This window comes from Uranotaenia lowii, chromosome 2, assembly GCF_029784155.1.
Source record: "Uranotaenia lowii strain MFRU-FL chromosome 2, ASM2978415v1, whole genome shotgun sequence".
In the NCBI taxonomy this organism is placed as follows: domain Eukaryota; kingdom Metazoa; phylum Arthropoda; class Insecta; order Diptera; family Culicidae; genus Uranotaenia; species Uranotaenia lowii.
Genome location: NC_073692.1, coordinates 332,751,839 through 332,779,771, shown reverse-complemented (window position 1 = coordinate 332,779,771; position 27,933 = coordinate 332,751,839). Strand labels below are relative to the sequence as shown.

The window sequence follows — 27,933 nt, the reverse complement described above, 5'->3', positions numbered from 1 at the left end:
TTCACACTCTAAAAAGCGGTTCATAAGACGTAACTTATGAAAATTATAATACTAATTTGTCTGGTATCAGGTATCAGGTATCAGAATGGGGGTAGGCTTAATAGCGGCACGTTATCCAAACATACGGGAAAATTGTGCCTAGCCTTTTTTTATCCAAGATTTCATCATTTACCTGAGAAACCTGAAAAACCTATAAAAGGAAGAAATAAATTCAATCTATTTAAGATGGCATAAAGCCTTTCCACTAGGGATTATTAGCATTAAAGCTCTTTTCTACATTCGGTAAGGAATGAGAGAATGTTTTTTAAGTTTAATTTCTTAAACTCAGATTCGCTTAAAGCGTAAGATCCCAGAGTACGAAAACGTAGTCTGGCAAATGAGGGACAGTTACATATAAGATGGAAGGGATCTTCCACATCTGATTCACAACTACCACATACTGGAGATTCAGCACGCTGAATGTTGTGCATGTGATAGTTGAGTTTACAATGACCGGAGAGTGCTCTGATCAAGATGCTGCAATGAGATTTATTTAATGTTAATAAGTAACTCGATATGATTAGAGATGGTTTTTCTAAAAATAATTTAGTTTGACGACAAGTGTCCAACTCTTCCCAGTATCGTTCATGCTGGTTAGAGGACCAAGTTTGAATTTGGTTTCTGAACCAACATGGTGATATTGGGACAGCCGGCTCTGGTCCGTAAAATTCCTTTTCCGACCCAGCTCTAGCGAGTTCGTCGGCGCATTCGTTTCCAAAAATTCCCTTATGTCCGGGTACCCATAGAAGGTTTAATCCATTGCCTTCAGCAAGTTCTTCGATTGCTTTCCGGCATGCGATAACCAGTTTTGATCTAGAACTGGAAGCACTGAGTGATTTGATAGCTGCTTGGCTATCTGAACAGAAATAAATTGTTCTGAACATAATTTTCTTTTGAAGTGCAATTTGCACTCCATACATAATAGCATATAGCTCAGCCTGAAAGACTGTACAATATTTTCCTAGAGGTTGAGCATATTCTATGTTCAACTCGTGACAGTAAATTCCTGCACCTGCACGGCCGTTTGATAATGAACCGTCAGTATAGAATACAATATGAGAGGACATTTGGTCCTCTACGAAACCTGATAACCATTCTTGAGGAGAAGGAAATTTGACTTTAAACCCCATGTAGGGAAAACTACTCGAGAGTGTTAAATCGTTTGGCGCTAGATTAAACTTGTTTAATCTAACTAATTGAGGCCACACATTTGTATGACTCGATGATCTTTCGATATTTCCTGACAGCCAGAGACCAACTGCCTGTAGACGAAAAGCACATGAGAAGGCTTCCTGTTTTAGGAACAAGTGTAGAGGTTTGATAGAAAACAGAGCCTCTAGTGCTGCAGTAGGAGTTGTTGTGAACGATCCGGACATCCCTAAGAGACACATTCTTTGAAGGTGATTTAGTTTAGTCCGAACTGTTGCAACTTCTCCTTTCTGCCACCACACTAGACACCCATAGGCCAGAATTGGTCTTACTATTGTGGAGTAAATCCAGTGAATATGTTTGGGTTTGAGTCCCCAGTTTTTTCCGATTGCACGTCGGCATTGTCCGAAGGCCATGCATGCTTTTTTGATTCTGAATTCGATGTGATCAGACCAGTTTAATTTGGAGTCAAGAATGACACCCAAATATTTAACTTGATCAGACACGGTGATTTCGGAACCATAAAACAGCAGAGGGCGCACCCCGCGGGTGATACGTTTTTTAGTAAATAATACAATATTAGTTTTTAGAGGATTAACTGACAGTTCTACATGAGAACACCATCGTTCAACAGAGCGCAGAGCTTGTTGCATTATATCAAATAATGTGCTTATGCACAAACCTCTTACCAGCAGAAGATAATCATCTGCGAATCCATAGGTTGGTATTCCACGGTCATTGAGTTTTCTCAACAAGCCGTCTGCAACTAGGTTCCACAAAAGGGGTGATAGTACACCTCCCTGTGGGCAACCACGTGTGCTAACTTTTGTTATTGAAGTCTGTCTTAAAGACGAATGAAGATTCCTGTTACTTAACATTGCGCTAATCCAGTTAGTTATAACACTAGGCACTCCATGAAGTAGTGCCGCATCCATTATTGATGTAAACGAGACATTATCAAATGCTCCTTCTATGTCTAGAAATGCTCCTAGACATGATTCTTTCTGTGAAAAACTATTTTCAATATTGTGTACTACGTTGTGCAGAAGAGTTAATGTTGATTTTCCTGTTTGGTATGCATGTTGTGTCGCATTAAGCGGATGTTGGACAAGGCATTCTTGCCTGATATGATGATCAATTAAACGTTCAAGTGCTTTTAATAGAAATGAACTTAGACTAATAGGACGAAAGCTTTTGGCTTCGTCGTATGATGATCGTCCCCCTTTAGGGATGAATTTCACGGCTATCTGCCGCCAAAGTTTAGGAATATATCCATGAGCAAAACTGCTTATCATTATTTTTCTTAATATGTGTTTGAAATGATCGAAACCTTTTTGAAGCAAAACTGGAAATAAACCGTCACTTCCAGGAGATTTGTATTGAGCAAAACCATCGATTGCCCATTTGATCGATTCTGTAGTAACTATTTTCCGAGCAAAATGCAAGGAATCTAGACTTCCAGAAAAGAACTCAGGCTCTATCGATGAATCTTGATCAACACATCCTGGAAAGTGAGTATTGAATAGACAACTTAATGTTTCTTCGTCGTTTGATGTATAATCACCACTAGGGGTTTTAAGGTATGAAACCTGATAATCTTTTGATTTGGCTAAGACTTTATTTAACCTACTTGCTTCGTGCAAGCTTGAAATGTTTGTGCAGTAGCTCTGCCAACTTGAGCGTTCGGCAGCTCTTGTTGCTTTCCGGTAAGCTCTGCGAGCCAACTTGAAAGCATCAAAACCTTCCGTGCGCCTTCGGTTCCAAGAGCGTCTGCAGTTTTTTCGTAATTTACTAAGATTTGAGTTCCACCATGGTGTACTGTTTTTGTTGAATTTCAACGTTCGTAAGGGACACGCTTCTTCATAAGAATTTAAAATAATTTCGGTGGTTTTTGCAACCACTTCATCCAACTCAGAAGGAGTAGTAATTTCAGGTGTATATCCATGAAATTTAGTAGCAATATGCTCCAAATATAGGTCCCAATTAGTTGTTCTTGGGTTTCTGAATGTAATTGTTTCTAAAAACTCACCTGAGTGTTCAAAATAGATAAACCTGTGGTCAGAAATCGATTCTTCGTTAGGCACATGCCAATTTGAAATTTCCTGAGAAATTTTTCTAGAACAAAGTGTGATATCAATCACCTCTTCTCTGTCACACCTAACAAAAGTTGGTTTATTTCCTACATTTAGAATTTCTAAATCAGTGCTGCTTAAATATTCCATTAAATTTAAGCCTCTCAGATTGATATCTGAGCTACCCCATACAAAATGATGGGCATTGGCATCACAGCCAATTACAAGAGGTATATTTTGTGATTCACAGAATGAAATGACATTTTTTAAATCATCCGTAGGGGATGATTGTTCATATGGTGAGTATGCTGAACAGTAGATGTATTTTCTATCAGGCAGCGAAACCTGAACGACGCAAATGTCTCTTGTTGTTAGATTGGGTATAAGTGTTGCATTTAAAGAATTGTTTATCAATATACATGCACGAGGCATTATTCGGGCATTAGTCATTCCAATTACACTGAACACAGTAAAGTTTGGTTTGAGCAAATTCCCTAAGTAAAAAGTTCCATTTCGGAAATAGGGTTCTTGGACCAAGGCGATTGATGCAGTTCCATTAAGGATTAAACGACATAAGTTAAGTGTAGCGGTTCTTTTGTGCTGCAGATTTATCTGTGCAACCTTAACACTAAACGTACCGGGGGCGGTCAAATGACGGTTTTTGAACTTTAAACGATGATTACGCCTTATATAATTGTTTTTTCGCAAATTTAACGACAGGACTATTTTTGTTTTTGAAATGCAAGTATTTTTGCGTTTTTAAATTTTTTTTAAGTGTTACGGTTTTCGAATAACGTATGTGGTATACCTATTCATACCGCGAGCGGTCAAATGACGGCAAGCACCGTTTTCGCTAAAACTCCCTTGTTTCTCAACCGATTTCTACCAAATTTAAAGTTTTGAATAGCTTATAATTCGACTCAAATATGTTTCTCAGACAATTTTCATCTACAATCAATAACTTTAAAGTTATTTACAGTACAAGAAAAATTTTATGAAAAAACATGCTTCAGGAAAAAGGTTGTAAATCAGTTATTAAGTGCTCGAAAAAAATTTCATTTAGTGTCTGAGAAAGCTGAAGTTAGAAGCTATATGTTGCACATATGGAATTTTTTTTTGCAAATTTTCTAAGATCATGGCCACAAAAAATGTAAAAAAGTTGTGTAAAACCCGTACTTTTCAATCAATCGACCGCCAAAGCTGTTCCTGTTACAGTAGAAAATTTTGAAAAAGTGAATAGAAAAGTAGACGTAATTTGTCACATTTTGGCATCTTTAGATTTTTTGAAATACGAAGTACATAATTTATGACGACTTTTCAAAGGTAGCTGTTTTTCGAACTTTTTATCATTTTGGATTTTCTAAGACAATTCCTACACCTAAGCTCAGCTTTGCACTGGATTTTGAGTACGTTAACGTAAGGTTTAGGCAATAAAACTATATGCAAAAGAAAGCTTATTTCATACCGGTTCTAGTGGTGTAACTGCATTGGCGGTGCAATGCTTGGCAAAAATATGAAAAATAAAACAGTGAACTAGTTTCTGAATTTTGAGAAGTCAGCACAAATTCTTGCTTGGCAGACGGGCGCAGTGGGTGGTAATATCTCAAAGCTATTTTGCACACGAAGACGGGTGAAAGGAAACGAAAAAACAAACGAGCATTCGCTCAAATTTTCTGGTTTTACTTTCAGAAATATATTTACTATATTTTTGTCAAGCATCGCACCGCCAATGCAGTTACATCACTAGAACCGGTATGAAATTTGCTTTCTTTTGCATATAGTTTTATTGCCTAAACTATACGTTAACGTACTTAAAATCCAGTGCAAAGCTGAATTTAAGTGTAGGGATTGTCTCAGAAAATCCAGATTCATAAAAAGTTCGCAAAACAACTACCTTTGAAAAGCCGTCAAAAATTATGTATTTAGTATTTTAAAAATCTAAAGATGCCAAAATGTGACAAATTACGTCTACTTTTCAATTCACTTTTTCAAAATTTTCTACTGTAACAGGAACAGCTTTGGCGGTTTTTTGATTGAAAAGTACGGGTTTTAAACAACTTTTTTACATTTTTTGTGGCCATGATCTTAGAAAATTTTTAAAAAAAATTTCCATATGTGCAACATATAGCTTCTAACTTCAGCTTTCTCAGGCACTAAATGAAATTTTTTTCGAGCACTTAATGACTGATTTACAACCTTTGTTCTGAAGCATGTTTTTTCATAAAATTTTTTTTGTACTGTTAATAACTTTAAAGTTATTGATTGTAGATGAAAATTGTCTGAGAAACATATTTGAGTCGAATTATAAGCTTTTCAAAACTTTAAATTTGGTAGAAATCGGTTGAGAAACAAGGGAGTTTTAGCGAAAACGGTGTTTGCCGTCATTTGACCGCTCGCGGTATGAATAGGTATATACAAAGTGTCGGTATGTTTAGTGTTAATAGAAAGCATTTCTATCAAAGAATTCCACACATATTTCCATCACACACAAGAACCTCTGCACCTTCATATCGACGCATGAAGCGGGGTATCCCATACAGGATGAAAATTTTAAAATCGTGTGTATAATCTGAATCCCACGAGTTAGCGGGTAATACCAAAATTTTGGCCGGCCGTGTAAGTATTCCTTCAAACTGCAGCCTTTTTTATTAGTGAGAATTTGCTTAATACTTGTTTTTTTTTGCCGGGAACCAAGCTTAAATGTAAATTAAAAATAAAATGTACCTTTTCAAAAATAAATCAACGAAAACGTACGTACGTACGAAAACTGATAGAATTTCATAAGACTCTAATGAAAAATAATTTCACACTCTAAAAAGCGGTTCATAAGACGTAACTTATGAAAATTATAATACTAATTTGTCTGAGTGTAGAGTAAACATTCTGAAATATAGTTTTATTCTAAATTTCTCCAATAGTGTCTATACAATGCATAATGGGAGAATTTGATCCTATAATTCTTAAAAATTTGAAGCCGCAGGTTCATGGGCCTGAAAAAAACTTATCGTACATACTTAAAGTTTTCTTGGAAATTCAAATCTGCTGTCGGATTTGGCCAGATTCATCTAAGTGAGATGTTATTTAACCTTAGTAACCCAGAAATAAGCTTTTTCCCCTATAGGGCTTTCGCTACACACACATACAAGAGGTCTGTTGGGCACACATCAACGGTTTTTATGTATATGCAACAAAAGCAAAATTCAACTAAAATTTCGCATTTTGCGTGAATGCATGCGCATTTAAAGAAAAAAAAAATCATTTGGTATGTTTTGGATCATCTGCTCAAAAGCAGAGCGTATAAAACTCACCGTCATCCGTCATAAAACTGTGACTGTGAAAAAGTTAAAGCAGTCGCATTCATAACAGACGCCTTCAAATGAGTAACCAAGCAAACAATCTCGCCGCAACCTTCAGTCAAATGAAGCGTCGGAATAATCATAGTCGCCTTCAGCCCGTCGTCGTCTTTTTGACTGTGACGGAATAATTTTTAGGTAAGAAAAACATTTTAAGACGACGCCGAAAAACACAAGTTTTGTTATGGTCGTGGCTGAAAAAAATCTGAAAACAACAATTATCGTTTCCGTTTTTGGAGATCAGTCCAGGATAGTTGGGGACCGGGACATTTTCGAACGTAACATCAACTGCCACGACCGATGAGAAATTATCCGCCAAAAAATTGCCTTTCATAATTATCTATTTAAAAATTCTTTCACAATATTGTAATTCCGCAATTGGTAGTATTTTTTTAATCTGAATTTTATATGTTTTTGACACTGGCAAATCGCCCAACAAGCAATCCAAATACACAAAATTTTCGAATTATACATAAAACGCTTTGAACCGACGCCGTCAACTAGCTTGACGACCTTCGTTTGAAAAATAACATCCGTCACGTGAACAGAAATCCATGACGATAGTCAAGCTTTTCCAGTACCTTGAATCTTGACTAGTAGTCAAATGAGATTTGAAACGTGACGATGAAGGAAAATCAGCAACCATGTCAACTATGATGCTTGAAAAATGTCTGCTCTGCTCAAAAGTGGAAATGATTTTGTGGATATTTAATAGAAGATTAGTTCGGAAACAAGCTCAGCTAAATTTTAAAAACCCTATCCATCCATGTAAAGCACTAGGAACGGTTGCCCAAATTTCTTTGTAGGCAGACTCTGGTCTATCTTATACCAGTGGAATGAAGTTTAGAGCTTCCATCGTGAAATTTGGCAATAAATTTTATCAATATTTGGTCTGCTTCCACTGAATTTGATCGAATCCATCTCAAAATCTTCAGTTTTTCACCGAACCTCACTCGCAATACGAAATTTATCTTACAAAAAAGAACATTTTTAAACTGTGACCCAAAGATGGGTCTTGACTCAAACATTCAGTCAGCGAAACTTTTTTTTTTTTTTTTTTTTTTTTTTTTTTTTTTTTTTTTTTTTTTTTTTTTTTTTTTTTTTTTTTTTTTGTAAAGAAATGAATCCAACTTAGATGAAATTTCAGGGACTAGAAAGGGAAAATTGATGTTGAAAAACATGCGAAAAAAAATTCGCCTTGTCTCCCGGTGAGACTTGAACCCACATCTTGCGCCTCTCCGGGGCCCATGTATTAACATTCTACTACAGGAGACCAACCTGGCGTATGAATATTATACTGGTTGAGTGTCGATGTCTATCGGAATGAAGGGAATAGTTCTCCCATGTGATCATAATCATTTTTCTTGGTCTATTTCTATTCCCATCTTTTCATCTTACGGTAGTTGGACTCAAATTTGGATATTTTAGGCACGGCAAGATTTGCATTGCCTTCTCATATACTGCACGGGTTGTCAGTTATGATGAGAAATGATGCGTTTGCCGTATTTGGATATCCAACCAAATTCGGTGTTTGGCACCGCCTTATTTTCTATTTTTAAACTGTGATCCAAAGATGGGTCTTGACTCAAACATTCAGTCAGCGAAATATTCAGGCTTCTATATAATGTGCCTTACAACAGAAATCTTTCAATAGTTTTCATAAATTACGTGAAAAAAACTACTTTCTTCCGTCGAGTCGTAACCATTTTACATGGAACTGTCATTTTTGTTTGCCCAACGGGCAACGGCTTACTTACACTAAAGCACTGTGCAAAAGCCCTATATCACAAAATCTCACGTTGATAGATTTTGAGTCATTGTAATTTTATAAAACGAGAAGAATGTTTTTAAATACTTAAAGTTATTTGAAACGGACCATCTACAGATGAGGAGCCCCCTTTTAACTCTATGAAGAAGATGTTATTTTATAAAATAAGTCCTCCATATCTCACTTAAACGTCGATCGATTTAAACAAAATGAACATCAAATTAAAGCTTAATAATGCATTAAACAACGCTGAAAATTTCGAATCGAACGACTAATGTGTGAAAATATTACTCACTTTTGTATTAAAATTAGCGTTTTTTTTAAATTATTGATCGAAATAGTCGTTTTTGTGAGTGAGGTCTTTTTGAAAAGGCTTATAACTTCTGTAACACTTCATTAAAATTCATGAGACTTTCAAATCACATCAGAATGTTACTCAAAAACAGGTTAACTGATTTTTTTTCTCGAATTCTCGAGTGAGCTTTCATTACGTTGTATGAAACATCTTAAGAATTCACAGAAAACTGCTGCAAAAGTTACAAAAAAAAACTTTGAAGTTTGTATTTCACATATAGAATATATTGTCCAGACTACAAATATTCTAAATGGAAAGAAGTTAGGACTAGTTTATGTCAGCTTTTGTATTTTTTCGTTATAAAACTGTTGGTTTGCATTTTGTCTCATACGACATAATGAAAGCTCAAGCGAGAATAGGGCTTTTTCACAGTGCATTAGTATATTTAAGTAAGCCGTTTGGCAAAGAAATGTGACAGCCCCATGAAAAATTAATACAAATCGATGAAAGAAAGATATTTTTTGAAGAATTTATGAAATCTATTGAAAGATTTCTTGTGTATGGCACATTTTTCAAAAGTTAGAACATTTTTTGGCTTGTTTGTGTTAATTTTTTTATTTCAAGTGAGATTCTTTGAAATAAATGAAGATTTTGTACAGGATACGAGCGTTTCCAGTGAAAGCATGACAAATATTGCTGAAGTTTCTTAATCAAATTTGTGACAAAAACTCTTAATTTCATCTACCTGGTTCAAATTTTTACAAGATATACCCAAATACTTCAACTAAGGATCTGGAGGACCCGTTTAAGGTGCTTTACGATAATGGTTGGCTTATTTTTCATTTTGTTTTGATTGGTTCCACACTGTTATCCGATAAAATATTCATAAAATGGTTTCCACTTGTTAGCAAATGATTCGAAATATACTTTAGAATATTTTTCAAAAGAAATTGAGCATTCATTTATGGAAAAACCAACATTTTAGTTTAATTTTGCTTTTATCGCCGATGAAAACCTCTGATGTGTGCCCAACAGACCTCTTGTATGTGTGTGTAGCAAAAGCATTTATTTTCACGAAGTTATGCTTGTCTTTTTTTTGTATAAAAAAGAGCAAGTAACACATCACTCAGTTTTCTCCGGTCAAATTTGATGGCATATGAGAACTCCTGAGAAAAATTCACAAAAGATATGTATTATTTCAGGTTATTATTCAAGCAGGTTGATTTTTTTTAGATTTCAAGTCCAAATTTTCTAATTGTGCAATGCCTGAGTCATAATTAGCGGGAATAAATATATCGTTTTGTTCTCCTTGTTGTTTTCTGTCTGTATGTCAAGTTTGTTTCTGGTGATTATCACGGAAAACTGTTTATTTCCGGATGCACGGAGAGCAATTTGATTCGGATAGCAATCTTGAAGTCAACTTTTTCTACATATCGAAAAAATTGAGGTCGCGGAATTTGAGCTGTGAAGACTTCCCAACCATTTTTAATAATCTACTAGCATAGCATACATTTTGGAGATTGTCTTCTATAAGAAAAATTGCATTTTATGAACTGCCATTCTCTTCCATCAGCTAATAACTTTGTTTTCGAAGCTCGTGCCACCCAACGATCTTGAAAAATACTTATATGCAATATTGTCTTGCTAAGGAGAACCAAATTGTCGACTATTGATCTTTCAGACAAAAACAGATTATCATATTCACCTATTTTGCATTTATATGGTTAACATACCAAGGTACAAAATTGGGGATTGGTCTTGCATGAGAGCAGTTATTGTATCTTTTTCGGTCATTTTCCAATATGTATGGGGTGTCATGTCGAAGTTCGAAAACAGACCATATACATTTCGTAGATTGGCCAAAACAACTGACTCTTGCAAAATTTCAGCTCAATCAGACTTGGTTTAAGGGTGCGCTCAAAGTTTCGGATTTTTTACTCTAAAAAATCACCAATTTTTGACATTTTTTTTTAGATATTTAACACCAGATTTTTACGTTTTATAAATTTTTTCGGTCATTTGGCAACAAAATTCCAATTTAATTTTTTTTTTCCTAATTTCCTTTGGTTCCCCCTTAAGTGATTTTTAAAATTTGAATGTCGATTTTTGACAAAAAAAAAATGTTTTTGCCCGTTTTAAGTCATTTATTATTAAAATTAGAATTCCGATTTTTCCTTTTTCCTCTGGTATAATTTCTTCGGTGATTTTTTAGAGTCAAAAAACCGATACTTTGAGAAACTTTGAGCGCTTTGAGGCACCCCTAAACCAAGTCCGATTGAGCTGATATTTTGCACAGGTCAGGTTTTTGGGCTAATCTATAAAATTTATATGGTCAGTTTTCAAAATTCGGTAATGAAATTTTCCTATACATCCCATACATCTTAGTGCAAAAAAAGGCAATAAAAATTTTAGAGGCGATTCATTCATTGAATTAGTTCAACACGTTTTAATATTGTTTGGAAATTTGTATGGGAAATCAAAATTTTCCAATCAAAAATTACCAGAGATGGACTGTAAGATATATGATCTCAAATATTAAACCTATGCATTTTTAACCTAAGGCATAAAAAACATATGGAAGCATTTTTGCAGCGATCTAATGTACATATATTGAGTTTTTTTTCTCTGGTTTCGTTTTCCGTCGTTTACAATTAAGTGCTTAGATCTAGTTCATCACTTTTTTTTAAATAGAAGAGAAATTAGATAGAAAAATATGAAAATGGGAAGGTTTTTGTTTTAGGAAAAGATATATTTTTAACATGTAATCCAAGCCTATCACGGCCAACACATTTCGCACTGGAACATAGGGTGGTTTTCCTCGGGCCCGTAAAGAGTCTATGAATTTTTTTTCTAGCGACCTTCTAGGACCTCACACGGCCAAACAATATGCTCGATCATCTATGATCATGATCTTTGTGATTGATCAATGTTTCATAGTATTTAATCTATCAAAGAAGAAAACTCTTACAGGGAAGGAGGTTTGTGGTTTCTTTCATTCTATACTCAAATAATAACATGGTTAAAAACAGAATAAAAAGAGTACGGAATCAGCTTGTTGGAAATATATTCCCCAGGTTTTCAAACTTAAACTGAAGTTCAACCATTTCATACGCTAGTTCATCATTAATACTTTAAAAACTTGAAATTCCTTAACTCAAACCACTTACCAAACAGATATGGAATTCCTGGAGGTTCTCACCGAAGGCCTGGAGCGGGTACTGATGGTGCGAGGAGGTGGCAGAGAAGTCATTACCATCTATTCTTAAGTCTGCAAGAGTTTTCATGTCCCCAACTCAACCTTAAGGGTAGTAGCATCGCAAGTAATGGCTAAAACAACAACAACAACACACGTCCCTCCCTCCTTATTCGGTTCTGCTCGATCCCATCGCAGGCGGTCGGCAGGATAGGAAAACAAGAAAAAAAAACCAACAAAAAATTAAAGTTAAAATAACACACGCCGCTGGCGGCCGCACTTCCTTTTCCGGAGTGCCTGGTCCCGGTGTTCAAATACGCTTCAACATCGTCGTCGTCGTCGCAATTAGAGAAAAAAAACAACACACTTACTTATACCAACACACCAAAACATTGGCAAAACAAAACAATAGCCCAGAAAAGCGTCAGTGACCGAAAGTCATGCGCAACACGCGAATACATCAACACTAAGAAAAAAAATTAAACAAAAAATCAAACAAGGACACAGTCTCTCGTGTACACCCACACTAACAACAAAAAGAACAAATAAGAAAAGAAACGCGTAAAGTAACAACACTTTTCTACACTCGAAATATACAAAAAAAAAACATCAACAAAAAAAAGATAAGAAATGGTAAAAAAAAATTAGCAACTATAGTCAAAACTGTGAAATTCTTCTAGTTCTAGGGTAATCAAAAACAAAAAATCGAAAAGTAATTAAAGTTTAAAACCAAACAGTAATAAAGTAAACAAACAAAAAAACAAAAGAAGAAAAAAGAACAAGGAAAACATAACTTTCACATGTGTACGTACGTATCGCGATAGAAATTTAGCGTAAATTATATTGTGAAGAAAGTTTGAAATGAAATGAAAATGAAAATGAAAAAAACAAAACAAAACAAGAAAAACCTAACGCTAAAGCAAGAACTTAACGAAACACACTTCATTCAAAATGTTAGTGCGAATCAACTAGAACTAAACATTCTTATAACGATAAGAGACAGAAAAAAACATCATTAACATAATTACCACTGAGGGGGCAACATTGAAGGAATACGCAAAAATAGGGCAAAACAAAAACAAAAGTGCAATAACATAAGAAGAACAAAAAACAACACAACCTGAAACAGAACAATGAGTAAGAACAGATTGCTTTGTTTGATTGTCTCGCTATGTCAAATTTTAAGTTGATTCGTTAAGAAAATTTAGTTAAGGGAGACTAACCAATTATTACAGTTATTCAGCCAATCTTTGTTGAAAAAAACTGTGGATTTCTATTCTTTTAATCCACGTTACTGATGAAGGTGACATCTAGTGAACTGATAGATCAACATCTATCGTCCACTTTTGCGAGTGTAATATCGGATAGGAATCGAAATTTCGAGAACGGAACAACGGCGCAAAGCTAACCATTTTTTTCTTGTTTATAGTTAAAAATTATTTTCATTTTAAAGATTCCAATAGTTTTATTGTGTTGTTATTAAAAGTATTTTTGTTTTTATTTTTTCATAATTTTTCACTGTGTCTGAAAGCTTACAATTGGCGAAACGAACAGAACATCACACAAAAGAGTATTAATTCCAGTTAGGCTAATTTGCTGTGAAGATTGGAAGGAAAAAACCGTTTAATCTTTCCCAGGTTAGTTGTTAAAAAGTAAAATTTGTGTTGCCATACTTTAGTTAATAGAGAAGAAACAAATAAGCCCCATCGAGGTGCACTAACCTGCAGTAAATAAGATTTATTAGAACGACCTGTTGTTACAACAATGTGATTAACTTTTGCAAAAACAACCTATCGATCAAGGAATTCGTCGCCGAAGCAGCTTCTATTGTAATTGTATAGAGCTTTAGTTAGTCGATTTAATTTGTTATTTTTATTTTATTTGGAGCGAAAAGAACTTCCCTTAAGTGTCTTGCATGTTTTTGTTCTTTAATTTCAATGTGATTTAGTTATTTTCCAGACTTATCCATTTTGGTTTGAGTAAAAGAGAAAATTCCAGAGATCGGATTCAATATTTTTATGCACATCCCATTCGATTGTTAAAATGAAAGAAGATTTTTAAGATTTAAATGGCTAAATTCAAACTGAACAAAAAAATGGCTGCTGTTGAAATATCTGAACTGGGATTATTTTTAAAATTCAAAAACAGATAGGAATCAATCGAGGATATAAAAGAATACCAATAAGATCAAACCATCCTTTGGTTTAAATTAGAATTCATGCTTCGGAATTCAAATTCTAAGATTTCAGATTTTAGAATTCAGATTCAGATTTCACATTCAGATTTCACATTCAGATTTCAGATTTCAGATTTCAGATTCAGATTTCAGATTCAGATTTCAGATTCGGATTTCAGATTCGGATTTCAGATTCAGATTTCAGATTTCAGATTTCAGATTCAGATTTCAGATTCAGATTTCGGATTTAAGATTCAGATTTCAGATTCAGATTTCAGATTCAGATTTCAGATTCAGATTCAGATTTCAGATTCAGATTTCAGATTCAGATTTCAGATTTAAGATTCAGATTTCAGATTTCAGATTCAGATTTCAGATTTCAGATTTCAGATTCAGATTTCAGATTCAGATTTCAGATTCAGATTTCAGATTCAGATTTCAGATTCAGATTTCAGATTCAGATTCAGATTTCAGATTCAGATTTCAGATTCAGATTTCAGATTCAGATTTCAGATTCAGATTTCAGATTCAGATTTCAGATTCAGATTTCAGATTCAGATTTCAGATTCAGATTTCAGATTCAGATTTCAGATTCAGATTTCAGATTCAGATTTCAGATTCAGATTTCAGATTCAGATTTCAGATTCAGATTTCAGATTCAGATTTCAGATTCAGATTTCAGATTCAGATTTCAGATTCAGATTTCAGATTCAGATTTCAGATTCAGATTTCAGATTCAGATTTCAGATTCAGATTTCAGATTCAGATTTCAGATTCAGATTTCAGATTCAGATTTCAGATTCAGATTTCAGATTCAGATTTCAGATTCAGATTTCAGATTCAGATTTCAGATTCAGATTCCAAATTCAGATTTCAGATTCAAATTTCAGATTCTCATTTCAGATTCAGATATCAGATTCAGATTTCAGATTTAGATTTCAGATTCAGATTTCAGATTCAGATTTCAGATTCAGATTTCAGATTCAGATTTCAGATTCAGATTTCAGATTCAGATTCAGATTTCAGATTCAGATTTCAGATTCAGATTTCAGATTCAGATTTCAGATTCAGATTTCAGATTCAGATTTCAGATTCAGATTTCAGATTCAGATTTCAGATTCAGATTTCAGATTCAGATTTCAGATTCAGATTTCAGATTCAGATTTCAGATTCAGATTTCAGATTCAGATTTCAGATTCAGATTTCAGATTCAGATTTCAGATTCAGATTTCAGATTCAGATTTCAGATTCAGATTTCAGATTCAGATTTCAGATTCAGATTTCAGATTCAGATTTCAGATTCAGATTTCAGATTCAGATTTCAGATTCAGATTTCAGATTCAGATTTCAGATTCAGATTTCAGATTCAGATTTCAGATTCAGATTTCAGATTCAGATTTCAGATTCAGATTTCAGATTCAGATTTCAGATTCAGATTTCAGATTCAGATTTCAGATTCAGATTTCAGATTCAGATTTCAGATTCAGATTTCAGATTCAGATTTCAGATTCAGATTTCAGATTCAGATTTCAGATTCAGATTTCAGATTCAGATTTCAGATTCAGATTTCAGATTCAGATTTAAGATTCAGATTTTAGATTCAGATATCAGATTCAGATTTAAGATTTAGAAATCCGGTTCAGATTCAGATTCAGCTTTCAGATTTCAGAATCAGATTCCAGATTTCTGGTTACAGATCCAGATTTCAGATTAAAGTTTCAGATTCAGATTTCAAATTCAGATTTCAGATTCAGATTTCAGATTCGGATTTCAGATTTAGATTTCAGATTCAGATTTCAGATTCAAATTTCAGATTCAGATTTCAGATCCAGATTTCAAATTCAGATTTAAGATTTTGGATTTCAGACTGAGATTTCAGATCAGATTCAAATTCAGATTTCAGATTTTAGACTCAGATTTCAGATTCAGATAGCAGATTCCGATTTCAGATCAAGATTCAAGGCTTCCTTATTCAAATTTGAGGATTTCAAATTCAGAATTAAAATTTTAGATTCGAAATTCGATCGAAATTAAATTTAATTTTTTTTAGTTTAAATTTTGCAACTTTAATTCAATGGTTTTTTTGTTATTTTTTAAATTCTGGACCGATTGACCGATGGAAACAAAAAACAACTCTCACCGAAAGTTTAAAAACCGTAGAAGCATCCAGTAGATAAAGTTTAAAGAATATTTACATCACATCACGTTTTGAAGTTGAATTTAAGACTATCATAAAAGTGCGCCTTGTCCTGATCTTTGACGAAATGATAAAAAAAACATAGAAACAGTACAAAGCACATCACCAGAGACTTTTTGTTTATTATAATTTTTCATTCAAATATCAGTTCAATTTGCTCTTGGATTTGCTTCAATTAATTCTGGTTTATTTTCAGGCAATCTTTTGTTTTGGGTATACTTTCAGGTAAGCTTTCTTTAGTTTAAAATAAGATGATAATTTAATTGATTGTGAGTTTCAGAGAGACAAAATAGAGTAACTTAAGAATTGTCGAATTAAAAACATTCAACTCTTCACTGAAGGGATGATAACAAAAAAAAACAAACAGAAACAACACATACATTTTTCGAAAATTAACATGTTTAAGACTGTATTTTCTCATTTTTTAACAAGATGATCCGTTTATTACCGGTAGAGTCTATTCGAAGTATTCTCCAGAATGTGTTTAGTATAAGCGAGTAATAAGTAAAATGCGTAATAATTAAATTTACTATATACAAATAATAGAAAAGGGAGAAAGAACATTTACAAAGCAAGAAAACAAACCGAGGCTAACTTAAAACCACATCAAAAGAGGAAAATGAAAACAAAATTGAGTAAGTCAAAAGCTGCAGTAATATCAATTAAAATAAATAGTTACGACAGAATAGAAAGTTTATCTAAAGAGAAAGTAAAATAAAAAAATTAGCATCTTTAACAAAATAAAATCTTCAATGTTCTAGAACATGAATAGTGAACAAAACATGAAGAACTCACATTTAGACGCGTTGCAACATACACGGAGATAATACCTACAATTCAGAGAATCCTAAATACCTAATTCAAATTTAGGGAAACAAATGTTGAAAACATAAGAAAACAAGCAACAACAAAAAAAACTATAAATAAAATTTGATTATTTACTAACAAACGGATAACATTAATTACGATCTCTCTTTCGTGAGTATATGAGATGCCTGATGGTTTCCATCGGAGCGGATTATATATTTGGGGAGGAGAACGAGACACACTCAAGAAATTAACATAATTTTATTAACGAGAAAATCAAGGTGGTTATTTTAGCGGGATCGAAAATCGGCGTCGCTATGCTACGACGCAGGGAAAGAGCACATACCTAAAAAAAATCGGAGAGGTTAATCTAGTGAAGAGAATAAAAAACAAAAAAAAACCACACACTAGCTCTAAGTGCATACACAAAGTAATTTTTCAGGAAGCTAAGTGTATCTGGTAGCGATCAAGAGTAGAGTAAATTAACAACAGAGAATACAAAAAAAAAAGTTATCATATAACGACGAAAACAAACAAAAAATAAATTGCAAATGCAGATGACAGTTAGCAAAGTAAATTTAAGATCAAAACCGAGGTAAAAAAATCCAAAAACAAACCCCCCGGAACCCGGAAGTGTTGCTCGAAGAAAGGCATTTTCATAATGGAACACAGGAAAACCTTTCTTCGAGTACCCCAAAACACACTTGCGAAGCCCGGAGGAAGAATATAGCTCATTTACTGTGAAAATCAAATTTGACACGTACACGTATGTAAACTGTAGGGAAAATAAACAAAAAAAACCAAGCTTAGAGTATAATTATAAATTTAAAAAAAAAGTGACGAACTTCACACTTCACCCGTTCAACTTTTCATACGCGTCATTCGGAGGGTCATGAGGATTCAGTAGGTGATTTTTCGCAAGGGCTTTAAACTTAACAATACATTTTTTAGAAGACTTCAGAAAAGAAAATTTCCAAATTAAATAACTAGCTCTCTGGAGCCACAATCATTACGCGTTTTTAGCTAATTTCATATTGAAACTAAAAAAAAAGTTATAGCATTTGGATATATGGAATAGTTGTACAATTTCCTTCGCCTGATCGGTAATATGAAGATGGAACTGATAGAAAAATACACAAATCGGATACACTCTCTGGAGCCACAAGTTATCTGAATCAATGCGTTTTGCGCAGATTTGGTATTCGCTAGTAAAAAAATTAAGTTTTCAAAAAAAAAATTAATGCCTTTTTGAATTCAACACCTTTGACGAAAGAAATGTTGAAAAATTCCAATAAAACGAGCACACTCTCTGGAGCCACCCTAAAAGGTAAAGTTTTAAAAAAAGAATATAAACCAAATTTCAAAATTTTCATGCCGTGTGCGTCAATTCCAATCAATGTTTTCGCTATGCAGAGACTAACTTTCTTGACGTAATTGTGTCTAAAGGCTTTTAGAATGAAAAATAAATTTTTTAGTGCATTCGAGTATTTGTTCTTGCGAAATCCATCTATCAGAAATTCAACAAATAGCTCTCCATCCAATTCACGGTTGTTTCATCTTTCCAACTTCTCAATCGAATCGCATCGTCCTCTCAAAGTATTACTTCAGCCGTACAATTTTAAGGCATCTTTTAACGAACTAACAACCGCAACTCCATCTGTTATCTAAACCCTAACCTTAAGAGTCACACATTCACACAAACCTAACCGAATCCAAAGCCGGCATCCCAGCTTAATACAAAAAGCGACAAAAAAGAAAGAAAAATAACTCATAAATAATTGAAATTGATAATTCCAACCAGTTTTGCATTACTTTAGATAAATTGAAGGTAAAAAAACAAACAAACAAAAATTAAAAACAACAACATAGTGGATGTTTGAAACTATCACACATAGTGTAGACTAGCATGTGAATCGAAAAAAAAGTAAAACCTTGAAGCAGAACATGAAGCTCTCTTTCAACAGCTACAGACACAGACGATACAGAGAACGTTACACAAAAACAAACACAAAGGTACCTTAACTTTTAAGCTCTACCGATACAAAAAACGCCATCTGTGCGTTCCGTAACACGCAAAAACTCTGACAAAAGTTAGAAGTAATGTTTACATTCTGAAGAGAAATAAAAAGTCAATCGAGTCATCTCTGTGTGGCGGTAGAAGGACTTCACAAGACTCCGACTCTAAACCTGCGCAACAAAACCAAACATTAAAAAAAAACAAACCAAAGCAATAACGAAACTTTTGGGGTCATGACGCCGGCAACTTAGCCAGAAAAACACTTTGTAGAGAAGACACATACAACATACATACGCGAAACCTTCTTTCGAAAGTAAGTCACTCACTAACTCAAATACCAACTAAGACACGAACATACACATACTTACACACTTGAATGCGAACAATGAGGAAAGGTGGAATTTTTGTTGCAGCAGGAGTTTTTTCAACAATGGAGCAGTCAGTACGTAGAGGATGAAATGGGGTTTTAAGTGGCTGTTCAATGGATTATTATCGAATTTTTATTTCATCATTTAACAACCCAAGTTTCCATAACAAATATAGTCCTGTTAGTAATTTCGAAATTTGGTATCAAAATAAGAACTGTGGAGTTGGGAAGCTAAGACTTGAAATCAATTTCGAATACGCAATAACATACTACAATTTGCTTCAAAAAATTGCAACTTCGACCAACAGAATATTTTCCAGAAATTTGGGGTTGTATCCAGCAGCAAAAACCCACTTGCTTTATTGAAGACAGTATTTGGGATAAGGCCTTTTAATTTACTTTTTGCAGCTTTGGCCTGCACTTTACGCATCATGGAGCATGAAAACCAACCAAATTTAATAGAGTATAGATAAATTTGGAAAAAATGGACAAATTTTATCAGCTCAATTTCGAAATTTAAAAGATATTAAAAATTTAAAGGTCGCACCAAAATCATAAAAAGACGTTTCGAGAAAAATCATTTAAAAATTCAGTAACTCTCTGGAGCCACTACGTAATTTAAACAAATTCCACATTTAAGCTTCATAAAGTTCTACTCATGTTAACTTCGGATGACTGTTCAATTTAATTTCCTTGATCACGATTATAAAATAAATACTGGTAAAAATAAATCTTTCGAACTAATCCATTCTATGGAGCCACAACAAATTATTATCTATTCATTTTTAACTAATTTCATATTTGATGGATGCAAAACATCAGCTTTGGAAAAATTTGTTCGATTTGTAATAAATAAGATGTTTTTGAAATTTTCGGCAAAATTAACACACTCTCTGGAGCCACCTCTCTTAATCAATAATGCCACTGGTCTACCCACCGAGAAAAAAATTCACCAGCCAAGCCATCTTTCTTAATACACATCTAAAGACAAATTTATTAACATGTGGGCTAGAAAATCAGAACGCAGGGTGCGCCATCAGGATGTATCCAATTTCAACTATGAATAACTCCGCCATTTTTTAGCCGATTTTCAAAAACAAACAAGATTATTTCAAAATATATCAAAATATTTATTCCAAATCAGATTTAAAAAATAACGTGGATCGAATGATAGGCAATTCAGCACCTTCACGGGCATTTTTCATAACATTAGTCAGCATTTAATACATTATAGCGGCTATTCCAGCTCCTATAATAGCGTTTAGTTTATCAAAAATTTTCGATTTGCTGGCGTAAACATAATTTTTAAAATTTCTGTTAAGAAAAAAAAGTCTAGTACCGTAAAATCCGAAGAACGAGGAGGCCAGTTAAAATAAGTTTTCACCCTTTCACACAATTTTCAGAGTTTTCATCACTATAAGATATGTTTCAATTAAAACGCTAAAATATCAGCGCCTTATTTTGGTGTGTATCGACTGATAGCTAAAATGGCATTAAATGACGTCTCCAAATTTTGTTTATCTGTCGGCTTATGCAATGAACATTTTCTCCAATCGAAGTAGCCAGATTTTCTCTGTTTCCCTATCTTGTTTACTTATCCCGTGTCCGTCAATTATTAGTGCGTGTTAAGAAATTCTAAATGATTAAATTACGTTCTTTTCTTCTAACATAAATTATTTGATTCCCAAAAACGTTTTGTGTCAGATTTCGGCAATCATGAATGAAGACTTCAATTAAATGGAATGAATTTCAAATTATATTTTAATTTTGAAAATGAAATATTGACTATAAATTTCAAGAAAATTGATTGGTAAGTTAAATTAGCTTGAATTTTTTGGAAAAAAAATCAGAAGCACGCTTGCTTTCCATTAGAAATTTACTCCTTCCTCTATTCCTTAGAACAGCTCAAAGGAATGTACAGAATGGCTAAGTCGTTGACATTGTTCTCTTAGTAGGGAAAGAAATCCAAAGATGATCGAGGCTGTTAAAAACAGAGCATAGATCATCCAAAGTGATTGATATTTAAAAAAAAGTAATCAGTATTCCAACTTATAAGCCCTGAGGTTCAAACCTTCGTATACATTTCAGTATAGAAGTGTTTATAAATTGAATTTCTAGCTCCAGGCTAAGCCAATAAACTCCGCAGATCTTATTTTTGATGTTTGGAACTACGAATTTTAAGTTTCAGGATCGTAAAATTTAAAAAAAAATTCATTAATTTCGCTTTAAAAGTTATCGATTTGAAATCTATACTAATACTTTGGGTTGAAAATGGTTGGTTGAATCTATAAGTAAAATTGCCAGAAGTTAAAAAAACAAACAAAAATATCAGGAAAATATTGAAAAAATACTAACTTCACTGCTCAGGATTTGAACCCGCAATCCTTGGAGAGTAGAAACGAAAAATTGTTTGATAATCAAACAATTCTCTCCATCATTCCATGGATCTACTCGAATTGACTGGATATACTGTAGATAGACTACTGTAAAATAGTCGATAATGCATCAGTCTTAGAAAGCCTGAGATTGAAGTCACAAATCCTCAGCAATTTTGTCGGTAGTTTTCTCAACATTTTCCTGGTTAACATTTTTCATTCCGGTAAATTTTCTAAAAACTCAACCTTCCCTTAAAGATTTATTTTTTCGACATTTTCATAATATTTTCAATAAAATGATAATTTTTCATTGACCCCAGAAAATCATTGTCAACGGCAAACTGGCAGGCATGGAAATGACACACTTTGTACATCACTGCCGTGAACATAAACTTTAGCGTCACAGAAACAGTAAGAGAGACATAGAAAGCAAGCAAGAAAGAAATCGTTGAATATTTGAATCAACTAGACAAAATAATGACTTCCAATGCAATCGAAGGGCTCGTCTAACGGGTCTATGAGACTCCGGACAGCAGAGCTCACCTTCGTTCATTCATTCCAGAGCAGAGGATTAGAACCGTTTAAAATCCCAAATCAAACAAAAATTGCACCTACAACAATTCAAAATCACAGGCATAAAAAAAAGCAAAAAAAAACAAACCTTTTAACACCAACATTTGATCTGAACTACACCGATTTATTATCTACGAACGAAACAAACATAAAAAAAACTATTCGAAATGATCTTTCATACGCTTGTATTGATACACATAGAGTTTAAAATCTATGCCTACAAATTCAACCAAAAAAAAAGAAATACCAACTACCGATTATAGTTATAACCCATTTTTATCTGGATGTTAGCTAATTATAATGCCTGATTCTTCGAGAAACGAAGAACGATACAGGCAAAAGTCACACATAACAAACAACACACAAACATTCACCAGTAATCCAATTGTAGTCCTCACGGTTTGTGCTCTCATTTAATGGATCATAGCTGAATAAAAAAAAGATGTGTACTAAACAAGTAAATCCTGTTGCCAAAAGTTTAAACGAAGTAAAAGTAAAATACCAAAAGAATATACCGAATGGACAAATAGAAGCAAAATTTGCAATTAAAGAAAAACCAGAAATCACATACATGTTAAGGGAAATAAATAGTAAAAGAATGAGCATTATTGAACCTATTACTCTACCTACCTAAGCGATGAGAAACGAGAGAAACGAAACCAATCAATTAGAGGAAGAAACAGTAAACAAGAATAAAAAGGTTGCAGAAAGTAGTTGACAGAAGCATCTATTTAAACCAAAATGTGTGCATAAAACCCCCCCTTTCCCTTACCCTTTGATGATTTGTTTGATTTTTTACTGTGACAAAAATCTGATTCCAACCTTTTTTAGGAAACTCATGAGCAGATGGATGAGGTGCAAACATGAACGAACTTTTCAGTAGTTTTTATACGTGCTCGATATGCAAAACTCTTTGATGTAAAACTTATCGCAAATCAAGAACCTGAAATTGAAAAAAAAACTGAGAGCAACCTACACGAACACACACAGAGATTATTCTTACACCAAGTAATGATACCTTTAAATAGCTCCTAGGAGTCGATAAACAATTGGAAGAAAGTAACACAAGCTGAACTAGGAAGAAGTTGTAACACAGATAGCGAGAAAGAGAGCGGAAAAAAATTAACGCAAAAACACGAACAACTAAAATGCCTATAAACTTTATTATGATTATTGTGAGTACCACTATTATTAACGCTATTAATGCATGGAAGCTAGCAGAGAAACAAAAAAAGAAAACCATGTAAAACGTATTATTGACTTTATACATACAAAACAATCTGTTGTTGTTGTTGATAGCATAATTTGAAGATTTATGGTAGAATTTATTTTTTTACAAAACCAACCACAACGAGGGATGGGAAAACTGCTAGCACGTCAAACGTCTACGTATAGAAAAAAAAAACATACTTACATATATAGTGATCTGTTGAATATCGAATATGGTCAGTTGTTTTTATTAACCCTACACAAAGTTTATTGTCCAAAACAAAAGTTGAACGCAAAAGCGAAAACAGAAAAAAATTAAAATCAGTTTTATTTGATGGCTAAATTAATCTTTAAATTTCATATTCCACTCAACTGTTTATGTCTGCGATGATATTTCTATTGCAACCAAACATGAGGAAAGGAAACCAGAACTTTAAAATCAAACATGAGAAGACAATTCAATTCTTAGAAATAAAACAATACGCGGGAGAATCAAACACCGGACAGCAAATGTGACACACTACATGAGACGAATCAAAACAAAGGCACGAAAGAGGAGAAAGAAACAGAGAGGGTTAAAAAAATTCAGCAAAAAAGTGAATAAAACTCTTCTAATATGAACCAGTATTGAAAAACTTGACAAAAGCAAAATTGCAACAGATTACTCGAAAAAACCACGACCGAGCGGTGTAAAGAGTAAGGTTGAAAAGTTTAAGCAAAGACAAAAACTAAAGTTCGAAAGTTTCAAAACCAACTACAGTACCGTACCCGAATGTATTATGGGAAGAAAAAGAAAAAAAACGTTTAAAGTGTGTTGCATCATGAATACAAAAAAGAAAGAATAGTCAAAAAAACAAACATACACTTCCCAGTTATCCTGTAAGACGATTGAAAGAGTACTCAATGAAATAGGAAAATAAATTGGAATTCAAACAAAGTTAAAGCAATGAGTTGTTAAGTGTTTCTAGCCGTTGGTGATAATCACGTTTCATTACCTCAAAACAAATTCTACTTCTCCTTTGAAAAAATTCAATCATCAATTTTCTCTGGCAAGTCCTGTCAACGAATCCCACAAACCCTTTTTGAACTGTCTCCAGTCAAGTTACATTAACATGGTACATTTGCCGCTATAATGAATGAAAATTAATGAAATTTTCAGTGAAGCTACCCACCAGTGTGATGTTTAAATGTGCCAATTTTTGTGACGTTGTGTCAAGGGGTTTTTGAGATATCTTCCAATACAGAAGGTCAGTAAATAAATTGTTTGGGCAGGATCATGAAAAATTCAGGAAAGTCCTAGTGGGAGACCCAAAAACAGCTGAAAATCAACTATTCGACTAAAGTATATATGGTCAATCTTTAAAGGATTCCAAGGGGATTAAAAGTGTGCTAATTCATTCTAATTTTCACTTTTCATGAAGTGAAGATGATTGATTCCATGAAGGTAGGGAATATGCATTATATACAAATCCAAAACTTCGAATGGATAAGTGACAAAAAATTCTGCAAAAAAAAGCTGCCACCGCAAAAATAAACAAAATACGGTGGTCAAATCGTGCGCAAAAAATTGTAATCGCAAGCGGGGAGATACTTTGAAAAATTACGTGAAGGACGGCAAAACGAACTCTTTCGCGGGCACCTGGCAGGTTTCCAGCCAGAAACTTTTCGTTGACAAGTCCTCGCTTTGGACGTTCCAGGGATGGAAAAAGAGAAAAAAAAAGTGGAAAACCATTTTCCCTGCATAACACTTCCATAGATTCTGCAAAGTTGGATCTAGAATAGTGCAATTACTGGAAATCAGAGATGGAGTGATAAAAAGTCAAATACGTTGTTTTTGTGTCGAAGGAGGACAATCTTCTAAAATTGTCATAACTTAGACCAAATTAAAATTTTTGAGTAGTTTTGAAAGCAAGTGTCAGAAAACAAAAAAAAGTAATTGAAAAAACCTTGTTTTGGAAAAAGGGTGGTTCATAGTATGCGTTATAGATGACGCACTTGGCGCCCAAAAATTTAAGTCTATGAACTTGTTCATTGGACGCTATTAAAAAAAACCACTTGACAGAATTTCACAAAAAAATCCTCATTAGACATTACATTACTAGCTTCACGGAAAATTTCATCAATTTCCATTCATGCATTCAAAAGCTATCCACAAAAAGTGTTTTTTCCGAATACACGCCATAAATACACAACTTTAAAAAGTGTAAGTGATAACAAGTTATTGATTTGGTCGCTAAAGCTCAGAGGGAGTATCTGAACTGAATCGGAATACCGTCAAACGGGGCGTCATGCAACATTTGTATATCACAACACTTATTCAATTTTAATTTTAATAAAATGTAATAAAGTTACCATATAATTATTAAAAAAATGAAGAAGACATAATTTCTCACATTATGAAATAGCTTTTTGAAGTTTTTTACTCTCCAAGAAAATTTGAAAAATCGAGCAATAGATGTACAAATTTTTACATTTTAAGATGCCGTAAAAAACTTTATCCAGTATGACGGATTGGCTTAATGACATCACCTACAACCTTTATATTGCTATCCTACAACAAAACTGTTGGTGTAAAAATATCAGTTTCCAGTCTGGGCTAAAATGCATAAAAATGCGAATCAAAGGCCTTTTAAATCTCGTTTCCATATGCTGGAAAATGATTTTTTGCATCACTCGTTTGTTAATTTTAAAATTTTATCCATTCAAAGCGTAATTTTTATGATTTTAGCTAGTCTTTATTTAAGTTTATGACATTTCGGCAAATTATATTGAACATTGTACATTTGAAGATGAACCGAGGAGTGGTCGAAAATCTGTTCCTGTATGTCCTGCTATCGACAAAAAGGTCAGGGATGTCTACAAACAGAAACCATCAGCTCCCGTTCGGGATGTGTCGAGAAAAGTCGGGACCTCGACGTTTAACGTGATGCGTGCTAAAGAGCGACTTGGGCTCAAGACGTGCCGGAAGCAGAAAAAACCTAAAAGGAACCCAAATCAAGCCGCTTGTCGGCACAACTAGCAGCACTGCTCAGATTGTCAACAAGCGGCACCGTGTGTGACTTCCTTTTTTCTAGTCTGTAAACACCTTGTTTTGATTTCCCCCACATTGTAGCGTCTAGTTGAGAGCAGCAGTTGAGAAGTGGAAAGATAGTTTGCCGCGAATTTGTATTTATTTCCGTGATTTCCCGCAGAAACGGTATCACTCGGTGAATAAGTTTAACCCATTTGTGTAGTCCACCAACCGTAAGTCATTTTATCTGTATTATTAGGATTGAATCACGTTAAAGTAATACTGTTTGTTCGTACAGTGATCCCACTATTCCGATACCACTCGAATTGTAGACAATCGATACTTGTCTGATAGCTTCGTTGTATTTCGTTGAACGTAAGTGCTTAATGTTGTTTTTTTCTAGAAACAATTCGAATCATAACAGCTTTATTTACGTTTTATATTTAGTGATATCCTGATCCGGACTGGATAGATCCGGAATCGAATAACGTGTAGCTTAGCGTAGGCAACTTTCTCGCACTAAAATGTAAGTGTGATCGAATTTTAACCTTAAACTTTGTACTTAACAAATCTATGTTTTAGCTTTGAAGCTGCGTAATAAAACACTGCTCTCGAAATTTAGTGTCGAGCCCATTTGAAGTAACACCGCTTCTGTCAAACCAAGAGCCCGGAAACTGTATGATTCAATAATTTGCAAAAGTTCTGGGTGCTATATCATGGACGATGAAACGTATGAGGAATTGAACTACAAAACCCTTCCTGGGCCACAACACTTCACTGCACGCAAAGACAAGATTATCCCCGAAATCGAGTAGGCCATTTTCACCGAAAAATTTGGCAAGAAGGTGATAGTGTGGCAGGCAATTTGCGAATGCGGAGGAATATCTAGTCCGTACGTCACATTGGAAACAAAGAACACCCAGAATAATATCAAAAAATGCCTCCAGAAGCGTTTATTGCCGATAATCAAGCAGCATGATGGACCCGTCATATTTTGGCCCGATTTGGCATCATGTCATTACGCCAGAGACACACTAGGGTGGTACAAAAGCCAAAACGTCTGTTTTGTGCCGAAAAACATGAATCCACCAAATCGCCCCGAGACACGGCCAATCGAGACTTTTTGGGCATTGACCAAAGCAAAGCTTCAAAAATACATAAACCAGCTGATGACATCAGAAAATTTTAAAAAGATTTGCCAAAAGTGCTGAAAATGGTGGGTAATGCAACTCTGCAGAAGCGTATGAGTCATGTTCTAGGAAAAATGCGAAGTCTGGCTCATGATTAAAGATTTCCATAATTTTCATCAAATAAGAGTATCTACAGTGTTGGG

At 34.0% G+C, this 27,933-nt stretch overlaps 1 protein-coding gene across 8 annotated transcripts in view; it reads left to right on the top strand.

Annotated features, from left to right (window-relative positions):
- LOC129748030 (solute carrier family 12 member 4) overlaps positions 1 to 13,731 on the top strand; it is a 780,735-nt gene extending 767,004 nt beyond the window's left edge. For all 8 annotated transcript variants that reach the window (XM_055742491.1, XM_055742493.1, XM_055742490.1 and 5 more), the window contains one exon: positions 11,851 to 13,731. In XM_055742491.1, coding sequence (XP_055598466.1) covers positions 11,851 to 11,942 — 92 coding nt within the window. In that variant the 3' untranslated portion in view covers positions 11,943 to 13,731. The remainder of the gene's footprint in view (positions 1 to 11,850) is intronic.
- The last annotated feature ends 14,202 nt before the right edge of the window (positions 13,732 to 27,933 follow it).